Source organism: Chlamydotis macqueenii, chromosome 2 (genome assembly GCF_036417535.1).
Source record: "Chlamydotis macqueenii isolate bChlMac1 chromosome 2, bChlMac1.mat, whole genome shotgun sequence".
In the NCBI taxonomy this organism is placed as follows: domain Eukaryota; kingdom Metazoa; phylum Chordata; class Aves; order Otidiformes; family Otididae; genus Chlamydotis; species Chlamydotis macqueenii.
Window position 1 is genome coordinate 30108436 of NC_141557.1, and position 17729 is coordinate 30126164.

Below are 17729 nucleotides of genomic sequence, written 5' to 3' on the forward strand. Positions count from 1 at the left end.
TACTGAATTTTAATGTACAAGACAGTATTTGAGTTAATGAAACAAAACATAAAGTCAATGTTTTCATGATAATCTCTACCTCTCTGCATTTTTTAACTTGTAAATGTGAAGATCAAAAGCATGTCTTGTAATAAAAAGTGAAAAATATAAAAACTCAGATCAGGTGTTCAGTGACACATGGGCTGACCTATTAGAAATAATTTTTTTCCAACAGGTTTGGGCTTATTCCCAAATCTAAATTCTTGGAGAATAGAACAAGATAATATTCACACTTAGGTATTTCAGAGTGCTCTCAAAAAACCATAAAAGTGATTAATTCTAGAAAAATAAGATAGCAGTTATTTAGTCAGTAGTGTCATTGCTGCTTTGCTTCATACTTCTGAACAGACTTGAGTGGGGAAGGAACACTTTTCTAAATCTTAATGTCACTTTCCCAATTTTTATAGCATCCATGGAGCTTTCATGTCTATGCTTTAAAAGAAGACTGGCATCCCTAGAAACGTTCTCAGACAGAATTACAGAATTACAGAATTATTATCAAGATTGGAAAAGACCTAAAAGATCATCCAGTCCAACCATCACCAATACTTCTCAGCTAAATCATATCCCTCAACACAACATCCAAACGTTTCTTGAACACCCCCGGTCGGTCACTCCACCACCTCCCTGGGCAGTGCATTCCAGTGCCTGACTACCCTTTCCGAGAAGTAATATTTCCTAATGTCCAGCCTGAATCTCCCCTGGCGCAGCTTGAAACCATTGCCTCTAGTTCTATCACTGTCTACACGAGAGAAAAGGCCAACCCCTAGCTCACTACAACCTCCCTTCAGGAAGTTATAGAGAGCTATAAGGTCTCCCCTGAGCCTCCTCTTCTCCAGACTGAACAATCCCAGCTCCCTCAGCCGCTCCTCATAAGGCCTGTGCTCCAGACCCCTCACCAGCTTCGTAGCCCTCCTCTGAACGTGTTCCAGGGCCTCAATGTCTTTCTTGCAGTGAGGGGCCCAAAACTGAACACAGTACTCGAGGTGCGGCCTCACCAGTGCCCAGTACAGGGGGACAATTACCTCCCTGTTCCTGCTAGTAACACTGTTTTTGATGCAAGCCAGAATGCCGTTGGCCTTCTTGGCCACCCGGGCACACTGTCGGCTCATGCTCAGCCAAGCATCAATCAGTACCCCCAGGTCCGTTTCCTCCACACAGTCCTCCAGCCACTCCGCCCCAAGTCTATAGCGCTGCCTGGGGTTGTTGTGGCCGAAGTGCAGGACTCAGCATTTGGTCTTGCTGAACCTCATCCCATTGGCTTCAGCCCAGCTCTCCAGCCTGTCCAGATCCCTCTGGAGGGCCTCGCTACCCCCAGGCAGATCCACACTCCCAGCCAACTTGGTGTCATCTGCGAACTTACTGAGGGTGCACTCAATGCCCTCATCCAGATCATCAATAAAGATATTGAAGAGGACAGGCCCCAGCACCGACCCCTGGGGAACACCACTTGTGACCGGTAGCCAGCTGGATTTAACTCCATTCACCACCACTTTCTGAGCCCGGCCCTCCAGCCAGCTCCTTACCCAGTCAAGAGTGTACCCATCCAAGCCATGGGCTGCCAGCTTCTGCAGGAGAGACTTTGCACCGTACACCAAAATCTTGGCACAGAAACTGAATATGCCCTCTTCCAGGCTACAGGTTTGAGAGTGCTACTGGTCTAGGGCACTAAATGGGTTACTTACAGTTTGAGTGCTTAACTTTACATTGTCAAAGAGCATTCTGGTAGAAGAGTATGCTGCATGCAGCTGTACACCATCTTATAATTTCACAGAGAAAAGTGCTATGAAAAAGATAGACATTATATAATAAAGACTTCTGAAAAAAAAATAGACCAAACAAAGCAACACTTAAGACTTCAAGTAGGAGACATGGCTGAAAAGTACTTCCCTCTTGCTCTGTCAGCTTCTCCGTTTCCCTTTTTATTAAAACACTAAACCATGAGCATTAAGCAGCTCTTAATTTAGCTTTATAATAAAAATTGAAATCCTTCTTAACCAAGACTATAGTTTTGTAGAAATCTGTATCCTTGATTATTTTATAAGGTGAAGGAACAAAGTCAAGTCAAGAAAGGTGAGGAAAAAAGGAGTCAAAAGCAGAAAGAGAAACAAGAGAAATCATAAGATGCCAGAGGAAGGAAAAAGTAGGCAAAAGACGAGTGTGCCTTTCAGCAAGAACAAATTTGTAAGTTAAAATTAATCTCAAAGACTTCCTTCACTTCAGACAGTTAAAAAACCTTTGGTAAGGATCAAGAAGCTGGTATAATGGGGAAGACTAGTGACCACTAGCCTATGATCCAGTGTACTCAACCACTGCACACGTTTTATCACACACATCACCAGTTTGAAATGGAGCATGCTTCCAGGATTGTGGAGCTAGTGCTAACTGAGATGGCTCTGGGAGCACAGACAAGACAGTCACAGTGGTACCGCCTTGTGCTTGTAGTAGTCTAAATCTCAGAAGAATGTGTGCTCTTGTGCTCCACACAGACCTTGCAATGCCATCCAGCTTAGAAGGAGACCTGCAGTTCATTCTGCAGGTCAGCGGTAACCATCCATGAACAATTTTGAGAAACTGGAAGAGTCAGAGAAGGTTAGCAGTAGCCTTGACAGGCATCTCCTTTCTGTAACTCTAAGTAGTTCTCTTTTTGGCAGTGCTTGCTGTGTCTGACTAATATGTCTCTCCAACAGTGACTGCTCTGCGTCACATCTATATACCCTTAGTGTTACAATTTCAGTGTCTTTGGGCATCGTAGGTGATGTCAAAGGAGCTTTGGTAGACAGAAGGAATACTACTGTGTGCACTTACGACATATGGCAGATTGCAAATGCTTTAGATTAGCATCTGTGCTTTCTTATTCTAGATTTAACAAAAGCAGTTGAGAATCTCTCATTCTGGTATGCAGATACTAGTATGCTACACATAAACCACCATCTTTGTAGCAGGTGTGTCCAGTTTCCATTATATTTATTTCACTCGTGTGAATAAAGTACTGAATAAACAATTAGCAATTTAAGCAAAAGAATTAAAAATTTAGTCTTTCACCAGACTTTCAATAGTACAAAAATGCTTCTTCACAGGGTTAACACCCTGGCAACCTCGTGACAGAGTCAAATTCCCAACTGCTTACTTGTTCTATGCCATAGTTGTGAACTATGGCAATTGTATTTGCATTGTAGCCCAGCTGCTATTCTGTTATTTAGTGATTAAAACACTTTCCAAGTAAAAGAGTGCATCCGATTGCTCCTTGTCAGAAGGGGGAACCGAACCCACATCTCCCTCTGCCTGGCTGAGTGCCCTCACTATGAAGCCAGTGTAAAAACAGTCCCATGGCCGCAGTGGCACGGCTGCTGTGCAGCTTTGCCATGGCATTTTTTTTTTTTTTTTTTTTTTTAAGCAGAAGCCTTTTTTCGTTAGGTCAATCCACTCAGGCTTAATTTTTAAAAGTCCACAACAATTTGACGATTAAATTTATGTTCCCAAATCACTTTCACTGAACATTTACACTGCGATTCTCTATGAAATCAAAGCAGCTAAACCTACTGAAGATTTCATTCAGAGTGAGTTGTCAGTTGCCTCATATCAGCAAGAACATATTTCTTTGATTAACACATTGTTTGTTCTTTTTTTGAACATAAACAAAATCTTGATAAAGAACTACATTGACAGCTTAACACAATCTTCAAGGCATTACTATCGAAATCCAAATCACTTAAGAATCTTCTGCTACTTCTTCTGCTACTGCAGTTATTAATACACCATCATAACTAAAAGAAAAAAAAGCCAAGAAGTATTTTAGCCCATAAAAAAAAAAAATCAATGCTGCCCTTGTTTTTAATATATTGTGAGCACAAATATTCTGACCACAGAGAAAGTTCTTCAGTTGGCCATTATACTCCCAAATCACAAGTTACTGTTCCAAAGAGCATTCGATGCCTTTAGACATCTTAATAATTGGCTCAGAAATAGCATGCTGCAAGAAAGGTTAACAGACCTTGCTGTTCCTCATATGGACAAATCTTTATTAAAACCAGCATAACTGAAAGGTTCTCAAGAACCAGGAAATCGTATTACTTGCAGCTGTTCCCTAAGTCTAATTTGAACAAAAAATGGCAAATCTAACATACAGCCTCTTCCTCTGACTACTAAATCAAAATCCTAGGCAGCTTTTACCACATCTACCTACCTCACATGGATTCAAAAGATACCCTGGTCCTGAACTTTAGGCAATAATTCAAACTGTTCAGGAAAACAATTTAATGTAAATTCAATATGTTAAAATACTGTATTAATGTCTTATCCTAAGGAACAACATTAATTGCTGGCGTATCTCAGCATACTTCCAGGGATTGAAACTGGATATAATTTGAAAATTTTCCAAGCTTAATAAATTCCAAGTAATTACTAGGTAACAGTTTTTATGTCCAATGATTTTCTGCTTTTTCTATTCTGATCTATTTTATGCCATGACATACGAACATACCACTGCATCCAGCTCATCCTCTCCACCACCGATCAGTAAATGAATTCAGAATTCCATAACTATTGTTCATTAAAACATTGAGAAACAATATCAAAATTATATTGTTCCCCACCTGTTTCTTTGCCTATCTTGTATCCTGTCTTGATCGTTTCCCCAAAGAGTCCTGGGCCTTTTGAGCGGGAAGAGTTGGGTATTCTGATCCTTTAGCCAATACTCTGCCATATCCCTTGTAGATTTGAACCCTTTCACCCAAACCAGAGCTGAACATTAGAGAGCACTCAACAGAGACAGGTAATATACATACAATATGTATTTTCTGAAGTGCAGAGTAAGAGTCCAAAATAAACACGAACAATTTTTGTTGAGGCAGGTTACCAGCATTTTTAAAATTCTCACATTCTCTTCATCTAACAAAGGAAAACGTTGAAAGCAGGATACAAGCGCCCTGAGCACTGGTGAGCAAATTAACATCCATTAATCTTCTACTTTAGAAGCAGATGTAGATCAATAGTAGCCAATCATTCAGCAACATAGTTACAAGAGAATCCAAGAGGCATTCTTTCAGTGCCATGCTAGTACATGGAAATACCCTAATACGAGTAAGCCTGTCTTAGGAAGGGGAAGAACATAAAAAAATTATACGATTTAGTCTCAAAAGACATAAATGACTAAAACAGTATTCTGAAAACACATCAGAGCTCCTGTTAGGCAGACTGTGAAGTGCAGTGAGGGAAAGACAGCCAACATCACTTTGAACTACTTTTATCTTTAAACTTGGCATCAGTAGTAGCAGTGTCACATATCTGAATAAGCAGCAGACATTCCCTTTAAATCACCAAGTCAGTCAATATATTTCTCTGGTAATGTTTTTTGTTTTGTACCTTTTTCTGACAATCTATTTAAAAATGTGTAGCCATTTCACAAACATACACTCACACACACACACAAAGCTATCAAAAAAAATGTCCATATTTTGGATATAAGTATATAATAAAAATATAAAAACCCCCAATATATATATATTTAAATATGAAAATAAAAATAAAAATAGAAAATATAATTTGAGTATACTGATGCTAAAGAGAGTCAACACTAGGATAAACACTTCTCAGTTTTGCTTATATACTTATGTTCTTATCAAGTGAAATACAGAAAAGCAGTAGTTATCATTTTACAAGTAAAACTAAACTCCAAAATTATTCTGAAAGCTATCTTAGTAACAATGCAGTTATAACAATAGGTACTATTGTACAACTGCATCTATCAGAAAATTTTCATACAAATGCGCTACTTGAATTGCTCTGTCATTAATAAAACAATCTTTTCAAAATATTTTCTTTAGAAGAATATATCCTACGTTAATAAAATGAAGATATACATCAGAAGTCAATAAGAGCTTTACCTGAGGGATATCCAGGTATAATGATCTTATTTTGTAAGACACACAGATTATACTTTACTATATACTATAAGTTTGGAAATACTTCTAGCTTTGCACGTTTCTCAGAAAGGGCTATGTGACCTGTTGCAACAAAAACAAGAGACTTGAAATCAGATCAGAAAGCAGTTTGATTGTTTACATGAAAACACACAGACTTGAGTCAGGCAAACCACATTAAAATAGAATAAAGAGGAAAACGTTATCTGAAGTGATGGAGATGGTGACACAGGCTCTTTATTAGATACATTAAGCACTTAAAATCACTTCAGTTATGTAATTAGCAAAGATAAGAACTACAGGTTATTTAATCAAGGGCTGGCGTATTGGTTGAAAGGATTACTTTTCAGGTAATCTATTAAAAAGTGAATTTTGAACAGTAGAACTAAAATAGGGTCAGCAGGATTGGCTAATTTTTTTTTTCTCCCAATTACCTAAGTCTCTCTAATATGACACAAACTAATTTGCCATTTCAGACTGTAGAGTTGGAAGCCTGGGGTATATTAGTTGTAAGATTCTGGATCTGAAACAAATCTAGGATCCAATTTCTTGTGACTTAAAGCACAAGGCAAGTAAAAGCAAATGGTGTACATCATGTCAGTCTATGCTGTACTAAAGGAGTATTTGGGCTGTCCTCATTATCTATGGGTACTGTAGTATATGCCTGGATAACAACATTTTCTAAAAATAGGGGCTTAATTACTGGAACAAAAGGATTTTAAAAAAAAAAAAAAGCCCCATAAGGCACCTACAGTTCAGAGTAAAGTGATTAAATTTTAATTTCTTTGTACTAAAGAATAATGTGTTTATGTTTATTAACTAGGAAGTGTAAAATGTATTCCTTAACAATTCATTTCATTGCTTTTAATGGCTTGGATATTGTCAATAATATCGTATGTAAGTGCGCTGTGGCCACTTAGTAACCTTGACTGGATTTTGAAAGAAGGTTTTGTTGGTTTTGCGATATATATTAGAAATGGCTGCTGCTTAACTGTGTATAAAGCCCAGCATCTGTTGTAAACATGAAATATATCCACATTAAACTTACGCAAAGATTAGCCATTTACTTCAGAGATTTGAAGATTAATTGATCCAAAATGAAATTTGAAAATCATCTGTAAATTTACATTGTTAGCATTCACTAGTTCTGATTATAACTCCCCTCCAAAAAAAGGAGCAAGCAACATTTGCTAAAAAACAATTGTATTATATGCCTATGAAAATCAGGGATAATAATCTTATTCATTTGTATAGAAATACTTGACCACACTTTATCAGCAAGCAATAAATAGCAAGCTGTAGATTAATAGTTTTGTTACAGTGTTTCTGTTCTGTTATAGACTCCCTTCATATGTGAATTTATAAAAAATGAAAGTAGTCAGAAACCTTTTTCTATCATTGTGTTCTTAATTGTTATTTCAAACAGTGTGACTGTTTCAAATGGTGGAAGAGATCCAGATTTAATTCCTATATAGTTAAGTTTGCCTTTAATGTATCGTAATAAAAGGCAGTAGTTTTAATTAATTAAAGAATGTGTAGAACATCCCATAGGCGCTTCAATCCATAGTAAAGGTTCAACGACCTACTCTGCCCATTCTGTGATTCCATGATTCTATGATCATCTGCAATACATTTCTTTACCAGCCTGAAATAATTTGAAGAAAATTAGATTTTATTGACCTTGGCCAATAGCATATGGATAGACCTGTTGTGAATCAACGGTTTGTTACTTGGACAATGCATGCTGGGCCAATCCCTCTGTATGATTGTGCACCATGTTAACCAATCCTTTCTTCCAGGCAATGCAATGATTTTCACCCTTTAATACAGCTATACATTTTACTTGACAATTTTTCAAAGCAACTGTTCCTGTAATAAATGGCTATCACTACATATCTTTAAAACACTTAACTTTCCTTAAAGGAAAAACAAAACCCCAAAATTCTCATATCTTGTCAATATTAATAGTACCTATTTAAGCTATTTGGTTTTAAAAGTGCAGAATGGCAGATGTTTCACAACAACCCCCTCCAACGGGAGTGCCCAATAAACAGATAGCCCTTATCATTATAACAGTACAAAATCTGACCCTATTTTAGTCCTGTAGTACTGAATTTGACAACTGAGGACCCTGAGAATACAAACTTAAATTCACTGCTCTGCTTAGGGTCTGTTACAGCGCACTGCTTTCAGTGATGTACTTTGAAATCACAGGCGATGCTAAGGACCCAGAGATGCCTACTTAGAATATAATTTATAGAGCACGCTGCCTCTCGTCCTCATGAGCTGGAACCTAAGCCCCACCAACCACACCAGCCTCCCAGATAGCCACTACCGAATAACATTTAAGAGAGTAAGAATTTTCTCAAGCAGAGCGGCTTAGCCCATTAGCACTTCCTAGAGAAATGATAAAAATATGAATTCTTGTATCAGAGAGAGGTGCATACAATGCAGATGCAGGCTGCTGTCATATTGCTCTGTAGACAACAGACAAAGGGAGACTGAATCAGCCTGTTATTCCAAGGATTTTCTTTTGGCCCAGCTCAGTAAACTCAAGCACGAATCATACACTTCAGGCGTTTTTTTTCTAATGATGAGCTACTACTTCTGTCTATAAACGTCATAACCAAGAGCTAGGTGGAACAGGTTGTTCAACTAAAAGCCATCTCTTGCTCATATGAAAATATTTCACACTCTATCATAAATATTTTTGCCTTGCGTTGCCTCTTCTGAGCACTTGCAGTACAACTGCCTGAGTTCAGAAGTATTGTTCCCTGGAGTTTTACCCTTCTATGAAAATAAACCTGTGGGTTCAATGGGACAGGTGTCTGCAATCTGGTCTCTCTGTGGGGCCGGTGTCTTCTTTTTAAGCATTTTCAGCTCAGTCACAACCAGGAAGGGAGGAGAGTGTGAAGGAAAGAGACTGAAACTTCTGCAATTCAAGTTAGGAATTTTGTGTTGATGATTGGTATATTCACTGTAAATATGCAGTTGTGACTGAGCCCAAGAGACTCCACCACTTAAACAGAAAAACTGGAAGAATAATGAAAATATCAAAACAGTTTTGTTCTGTCCAAAATGAAACACTTTGATTTTTCAATTAAAAGCTAAGGCTAAGCACATCTGAGAATGGAGCATTTTATTCACCCTATGATAAATGATTTGGCTTTTAAACTGAGATTGCCTTATGCAAAAAAAAAAAAAAAAAAAGGACAGTTTACACTGGTCTTTTTAAATCTCAGTCACCAAACTGGAACTAGTACTTGCTTTCAACAGCAAGTGATTTGGGGAGTAACCAATATTCAATTGGAATAACTGTGTTCTGGTTTCTTTGCTGCAAGGTTGAACAAGAAATTTTTTTACATTAAAGCTTTTGAATATAGTAAGAGTGTCTGTATGACAGGATTTTTTTTTTTTTTTTTTGAGGCCAGTAAAGATATGATACTATGATAACTACACTGTATAGTTCAGTACTCAAGTTGGGACACATGGAAGAACTTGCTAAAGATGAATTTACCTCTCATTTCTCCCACCTTTTCTTTCTGGGGCCTTTCCAGACTAAATCAGTGTCCCATAACATGTACGTCAAAACAAAAGCATAACTTCCTTCATCTTAATTAAAAGAACACTTATTCTCCTGGAGATCACTTGCACAAGGTAAATCAGTATTTTCTATTGCTTAAAAATTTCCTTAGAGATTAAGTGCACAGATATTGGCACAAAATAAAAGCAAGTTGAGAGGGAAACTCAAAAGTACATGGTCAGGCACATGATTCAAACCGAGTTATTAGGAATAAGAGCTTTTTCTGGTTTAGGACTACTTCTTCGTAAAAGACGAAAATAGATTGATGTTCGAAAATCTCAAAAGACTACGTACTTAAGACTGTAAATGCAAGAAATACCATTTATGCTACAGGGTGCCAGAGAGTCAAATTAGCATGCCTAACTTAACTGAACATTATTTTAGAACAGCTAATATCAACTTGAATTATTTTTTGTTGAACATATTCTTTGTTTCGCTGTGTATATTCCAGTCACATAACTCATATGTCTGTTATTCCCAGCATCGAGTCTATGATGTTTACACAGATCTCCCTGCAGGGCATTTTGGCCTAACGGAATCGTTATTTCAACAGTATGTCCTAGTTTAATGATACTGTTACTTGAAATGCTGTCTTTTGCAAGTTTTCTCGCTCCTGGGGTTAACTCAGCCCTTCCACACTGAAATCAGAAAATCTGACCCTACACTTAATCAGGAGATGCTGGGAAGTGAACTCTGCTTTCTCAAGCACAGGGCTCTCAGCACTTCAGACCTGTAAAGTGGGCAATGTGACAGCTGAGATTCTGGGTTTTATGAACACATTTAAATCTTAATGTAATGTCAGTAGTCGTTTCTGATAATGCGTGCTAATAATCACACAATACGATTACTTAAAATGGCATATTAGGATTCACTCTTCTGACAAAAGTGGGGATGTTACTGTGTTCTCATTTCCATTCTTTTCTATTTGACCATCACCAGAAGATACATTCTTCTCCTGCAGATCCATTTATAGGAACAAATAATGAATATTTTAAAATCACTGTTAGGCATTTATGCTGAGTCTTATTTGGAAAACAATATAGAGCCATTCCATATTGTAGTTCACAAGTATAACATTTTCAAGTTATTAAGGCATGTATTAAGCATTTTTTCACTGAAATTTAAGCTTCTGAACACAGGAGACCATTGTGACAAAGGGATTTGATTTCAATTTAATAAGAAACTGAAACAAACAGGTGCTTCATTGAAAATAAATGTCACAAGATAGTTGCTACATCATGTGAAGACTGAAGAAACAACAGATAATGCGAGTTTTTAATTCATGAGTATTTACACATACTTATTTTAGATTTTTCCAAGACCTAAATGTCTTAGTATCTCTAGGCAATTTAGAAATCCACATCTTAATTTATTTCTATTTTTAATAAGACAGTAATACTGTCTTTGTGTCCAAAATCTATGAACACTGCACAGTTTCAAAACATGTCAGTTCCTAATAATTAGTCACCTACTTACAAAGCATTCTACAATATCAGTTAGTAGTTATTAAAAAGTCCTTCTAAACCTTGTGATATGCTCTCATCTTCATTTTGAGAAGGTAAACAAGTACAGAAAGATTCTGCTTTCATATACGAGTACAAAGTGTCAGGAGTTTCCCTGTTGGTATGCTCTATTTACAAACGAAACAGGATCAGAGTGTCAAGGAATGTCCTTAGGAATTTGAGGATCATTATCAGGCTTTAAAGCAAAAGATTCTCCAACCCCAAACTTAACCTAACTTACTTCAGTGAAGCAAGTACAACACCCTTGGGTTTCAAAAGACCTCTGTCCACAGTATAAAAGTTTCTCTTCAGTGAGGAAGCTTTTTACACGTTCATTTTCAGAGCAGGTCCTTGCATTTTCAGTGCAGGGACTTGCTTTACAAAACTGAACGACAACTGTGGGAGCTCAAAACCTTGGAAAATCAGACACGATAAAACTAACATAAAATCACAAAATAATTATTTTTTTTAACTCATGAGAGCTATTCACGAGTGACAATGTAGGATTTTCAAATGAGAAAGTGATATTTACTACAGAGCCTGTTATGAATCTGACTTGAGTTGGACTTGCCGATCCTAAATCATTTAGATTGCACAGAAAATTCCACACCCTGGTGAATTAAGTCATGGTTTAGCAGACATCTAAAAAAGGATTTTATTTTCACACACTGCAGGAAAACGTTGCTGCAAAATATTATGGAGTGTTGCCACATGCAAATAACTGTTAGTGGAAAAAACTATTTGTGAACTAACATAATTTGGAAAATTCTGTTCAACAAAAATAGAAATCTACATTTCTTTTCTCACTACACAAAAGAAACACTGTAAAACATCAGTCTGTATTACAATACTTTGCTCAAGTCTTTACATCCTTTTTTAGAAATACATAATCTTTCTGAATAGTCTTTTAATACCCAGAGAATCACTGCTTTTTTTTCCAAGTTCTTTCAATATCACAGTACCAAAGCACATAGGGACTAGAACTATATATTTTTGTAATTAATTTCCTTAAGATAATGTTAGAAACATCAGGTTCCTTAAAATATAGATGAATTTCAAGGTGAGTCTGCTAGCAGATGTTATTAATGGCATATGATTTATTGTGACATGAAATCTGATCTGAAACTCATGTTATTAGCTGAGCTTTTTATAAATTATAATTCCCAACTGCTGAAAATACGCAGAAAGACCACTGATAAACTAGCTTCGTCTTCAGGGCCTAGGGTATCTGCATTTGCTAAATGTCCAATATCTCTAGTCCTGCTGAACGAGTATAATACATCAGGATGCGCAGATCAGGTTTGAGTTCAGATTTTTTCATAGCATCATTCTTTCAGAATTAGAAGCATCGGAGGTAGGAAGAGAAGGTCTTAGAAAATAAATGTTTACTCTGGAACCTAAACATACGCTTGGGTTCATAGTATGTCATTGCAGAGATGCTAAACAGATTGAGTATTTAAGAAAAACAGTCTTCATCTCTGACTGTTAAATGTATAATTTATACTTTCAACATGAGAAAATTAAGAAGTTAGCTAATATTCAAACATATTCAAACATCATTCTGTACAGCTCTAAGATGACAGTATAAACAGCATATTTTATCACTGAAAGGTCTACGAAGATTTGCATCTACACAAGACTTTTCAGGACACCCTGAAGGAAAACTAAAGAAAGTCTATGAGTAGGCTTACAATGACAAAATATTTGTGTTAATAATTATTTCTAGATATTCCCTGTTTATTCCCAATAACTTAATATCTTACTTTCCTCTCCCCATGTGCCTTTAACTGTTAATTAAAGTTTCTGAAATGTTGCTTTATCCATCACAACTTATGTGCTAAATTACCTAAATGAGAAGAGATAAACATAAGCATTGCATTATGAATATTATCTACTCAACAAACCAGATACTGAAAGAAGGTGCACTTACAGTACGTGTTGTAATACATTTTTAATCTCCAGAAAAGCTCTGAGATAACATTGCAAATGCAAAAAGCAACACAAGGAACAGATGCAAAGTCTCATTCCTGACTTTTTTACATTTCCAAAGTTGTTTCATGATAAAAGCATTTATGTGTAAAATGGCATTCACTTGCCCTTACTAAGAGTATATATGGAAGAGCCCCCTGTCAATACACCAGTGTGCGTGTGGGAATGAAACATAAGGATCACCATCTGCAGCTGTTTAATAAGTGTTCTTCAGTGCCTAATGGCAAAGTGTCAATTCAGGGATGCTCACATACCACAATGCATCATCTTGTCCATGCTAGTCTTACCAGTTAAACATTTCGCATGTGAGAACAGTTTATTTATAATGCTATTCATTTCCATTGAAATACCAGCTATAAAACAGTTACACTACAAGCAGTCTGGGAGCATATACTTAATATAAAATGCACCAATTTCCTCTCTTTTGTAAGAATCAATATTTTAAAGAATATGCAAAATTTAACCCCTCACAGAACATACCTTAATAACCTGGAAAGAATCTTTTCATATGCAAATATTTTAAAATTCTTACCTACTGTTGAACTTCTCTGGATGTTTTTCTCTCATGATATGGAATCTGTGGGCAATTGAAGCATCCTAACAGGAAAAATAAAATTGTAAATCTATTGTGTCAGGAAAACTGCAAAACAGAAGACCAAAATGATAAACAAGGCATATCATTTGTAAGGTGTTTTGTGAATAGTCATGTTCAACAAGCACCATACTCTTATATCTTAGAAAGCTTACAGGTACACCGTTCCAAAAATGGGATAGATCTGAACTTAATAATTTATTACACTTGTTACAGTCTCCATTATTCCTTTTCACAAATCAGACATGATAGTTAAGTTCAGTGAAAGTGTCTTCTACAGCAAATATCATCCCAACCTGGTGAAGGTTTACAATAAGACCATTCATACAGTTCTTTCTTGTAAGAATACTGAAGTCTATGAAATCTATTCCTTTAGTAAAGACGAATGGTAGATTCAGCACTGTTACTTTATATGCATGTAGACTGATATTTGCATATGGCCACTCAATAGCTTCCTCTAAAATTTGGTAGAAAATGAGAATAAATGCCAGGACATGCTCCATTTGCCTCATGTCAAGGTATGAAATCATGTGGAAGAAAAAATGGAATAATATAAAAAAGACATTTTTAATTAAACATACTTTAAAAAATATTTTTAAATGTAGTAAATTATGTAATAATACATTTAAACAATATGTATGTCAAATGAAATAGCTGCATGAAATACCTATATGTGTATAGCATTTTTAAAATAATCAAACCATTATGGTGGTGGGAGTTGCTGAAAATAGAATATTTGGAACTGTGCTAGAATTAGCTTTCACAGCATTTTCCTATCTCCTTTATAGGTATGAAAATAATGTTTTCCTCATTCTAGATCATGTAATATTTATTTCACACACTAATCATTAAAAATTCACAAACGTGGAATTAAGAACGTCAAAAGTTTTTTCACCTTTTAATGCATGTATTAAATGATGTGTGAGAGTATGAAATCTACCAACTCTTTAGCCTTGCAGGAGATAGTAGACACAGAGAAATCCATTTGGATCCTGTTGTTATAATTATGTCTTAAAATGCTACAAATATAAGAATATAAATATAAGAAGAGCTAGTTCAGTGAGTAAGAAATTTAAATGAATTCCACTTTCCATGTAAATAGAGTTTGACAAAACTACAAATAAAACTATCAATATAATCTACTAACATGCATATGAAAAAAATACATTATTTACCAACTTAAAAATCATGGAAATACAATAAGAATTTGAGAAAAGTATTAAATTTAGTATGAATCTATATCTAGCAACATTTTAAAGGATTTTCAAACAATGAGATTTAGCATTGGGGGGAAAACTAAAATAATTTATTTAAATTTTATATTACTGTTGATTCAAAACATAACTAAAATATTTTCTTTAAATTGGTTTTTATTTAAATGAATTCATGTTAATATAAATCTCAAATAAGCAAGCAAGTATTTAGTGGAGATATATTGGCACTCACTAATATCAAACATGGCTGCAACACTTTAAGTCTAAAACAGTTTTTCATTTAATAGAATGTTAAGCAGGACATGCTCCAGAGAACAGACTAGTCCAAGTTTCCAGGTTTGGTTTACTTTTAGGTACTTTGAAAAAACAGATGTACTAACTTGAATACCATGTAAAAGACAAAATTGTTCCGAAAGATTGATAACATTTAAATAAATTTTTAAGATTATGAACAAAAAAGGAATACACAAGTCATAATACTTTACACACACAACCTACATAAGATGTAGCATAGTATAAAATTTTTAGGCAAAACTTGTGATCATTGGTCAAATAAAATTAGTTTGTAGCACCACTAAATGTATTTGCTCTATTGAAATATTCACTTTTATTCATGACCTTGTTATGTAGTTTCTAGAGATGTACATAGTTTTTGCTTTATGCACATCACATATTTATTTATTTATTTTTCTATTATTGCTAAGAATGGTATTATCATTTAACATTTAACTGTTCTACAAGGAAATGACAACAAAAATCCCTACGGAACAGACTGGTGCTAGTCATAAAACGCCTTATTTTTCTGTCCTGTCATTGAAAGTGTCACCTGAAAATTCCAGTGCTATATCCTCAAACTGCACTCATCGTTACTTTAAATTTATTCTTACCTGCAATTTTATAAGGCAAATATCCAAAGATCTCACAGTTCTTGGAGATAGATGAAATAAAGCTGACAGTAAACCCTGAGACATCACACTTCTAAACAAAGCCTGCCAGCTGAACTAAAATAATAACTCTGTTAACTTTAGAAAGACCCATCTTTCATACTTTATCCCACATGAGATGTGCCAACATTAGAAAAGTATATTTTTAGCCAGTTCTATATGAAAAAGAAAGGACTACTGTTGTAGTTAACTGCTCATTTTCTACACACTGAAGCAAAAGACAGACCCAAGACAAAATGGATAAAGGAGTAGTAGCATATTTAACAGAAACTAGGAAACACTAATCAAGGACTAACTGTCTAATGAATGAAATGAAAAGGCTAATGTGCTTACTCATGCATAACAAATGCAAGGCACAAACAAGCTAGGGATCAATGCCCGCTGCAGATGGCAAACAGGCAGTTGTTTCCATGCAAGGTTGATTTGATCAAAATTTTCCCCTGCCTGAACATTTTCTGACTCCAAAATGGATCAACTAACTTAATGAGCTAAGAGGTAAAAAAACGTAATACACAAAGCTAATTTGGATGGACACAACACAAGACAGGCACACGTCAGACCAATTTCATACAAAAATGGTTCAAAGGCTATTTTTATTAATGGAGACTGTAAATCAGAATAGTAACTACACAGAGATAAGCTTGAAAGTAAAAAAAAAAAAAGGGAAGCTGCTAAGGCTTTCTTCATTTTATACTGCTCAACTGCTCTACTGCACTTTTCATTGAGTCCAACATAGACGCGGTTTAGATTCCCTAGCACAGGGACCTCTTCCCAACCATAACTCCACACTACAGGAAAATCTGACACCAGCCCATGCTAGCTGTGTGTAAGCAAAATAATCCCTTGTTTTAGGGGAAAAAAAGAAGAGGAGAAAAAGAAAAACTACACTGACTTTTCTATTTTCAAACGTCTATCATCTTTTATTTGTTAAGTTAGTAGCATGCATCCTAGTATAAATAAATGAAAAACAATCGGAAGAATTAAAAACAACAGGAACTTGAGAGCGGTAGGAATGCAGTTCTGTCTTCTAATAGCTGCAAGAATCACCAGTGCCACCCCTTAATCCTGAAGAACTGCCATTAAAGGTTTTCTAGCCTAACCTATTGCTGGACCAATGGAAAATTAATTTCTTTTTTTGTGTCACAAACTATATTAAAATCACCTAATTAACTATACTGAGAAACAGAGCAATATCCATATGTATGGTAAGTTGAATATTGCTTGCATATTGTCACCTTAATATGCTGACCTTTCCTGGTACCTGATATTGTGGATGGCCAGTAAAATATGAGAAATTATTTTTGTATTTGATAATGAAACTGATGTAAAAGAGAAAATTCAGGAGTCAGTAAAGTCAGTAAACCCCTTCACATGCTTCATGATATTACCTAGCAAGGTAACAAGTGAACAGTTTTTTTCAGTCAGATATTGGTCTATAATTAATATCGCCTCTGTGTATTATTTATTATTTTTTATTAAATCGATATGTACCCTAGCCTGAATACAATTTTCCAGCAGTACTATACCTGAATTGAAATATTTTCCATTTTTAAAAGTAACACACCATAAGTACAGACAAACATGCCTAAAATTTCCAGGAGCTATATTGTTAATAATAATCTGAAGAGACACAATGCTGTCAAGTCTGTTGCAAGGAGGAAGGTCTTACAGGATCACTGTAATATGAAACTAGCACCTTTCCCTACACCCATGCTTCAGTCACAAAGCTCATTTTATGCCTAAAGCATTGTAATATTTTTCACCAAAGCATCCAAGAACTGAGATTTTTTTTCAGGCACACTTTTGCAAAGTAATGCTGAATACAGAGCATTTAAAGCAGACCTAAGTAACTAATTAGACAATTTTGTGTTTCTAAGAATATGATGATTCTACCATTCTATGAATATTTGAGTTCTATGTTAGTATTCTAAAATATTTCATTCTT

The 17729-nt window shown here is 35.6% G+C and overlaps 1 protein-coding gene across 5 annotated transcripts in view; it reads right to left on the reverse strand.

Annotated features, from left to right (window-relative positions):
* Positions 1-17729, reverse strand: part of DGKB (diacylglycerol kinase beta) — a 359718-nt gene that overhangs the window by 128023 nt on the left and 213966 nt on the right. For all 5 annotated transcript variants that reach the window (XM_086741529.1, XM_086741533.1, XM_086741530.1 and 2 more), the window contains one exon: positions 13567-13631. In XM_086741529.1, coding sequence (XP_086597655.1) covers positions 13567-13631 — 65 coding nt within the window. The remainder of the gene's footprint in view (positions 1-13566; positions 13632-17729) is intronic.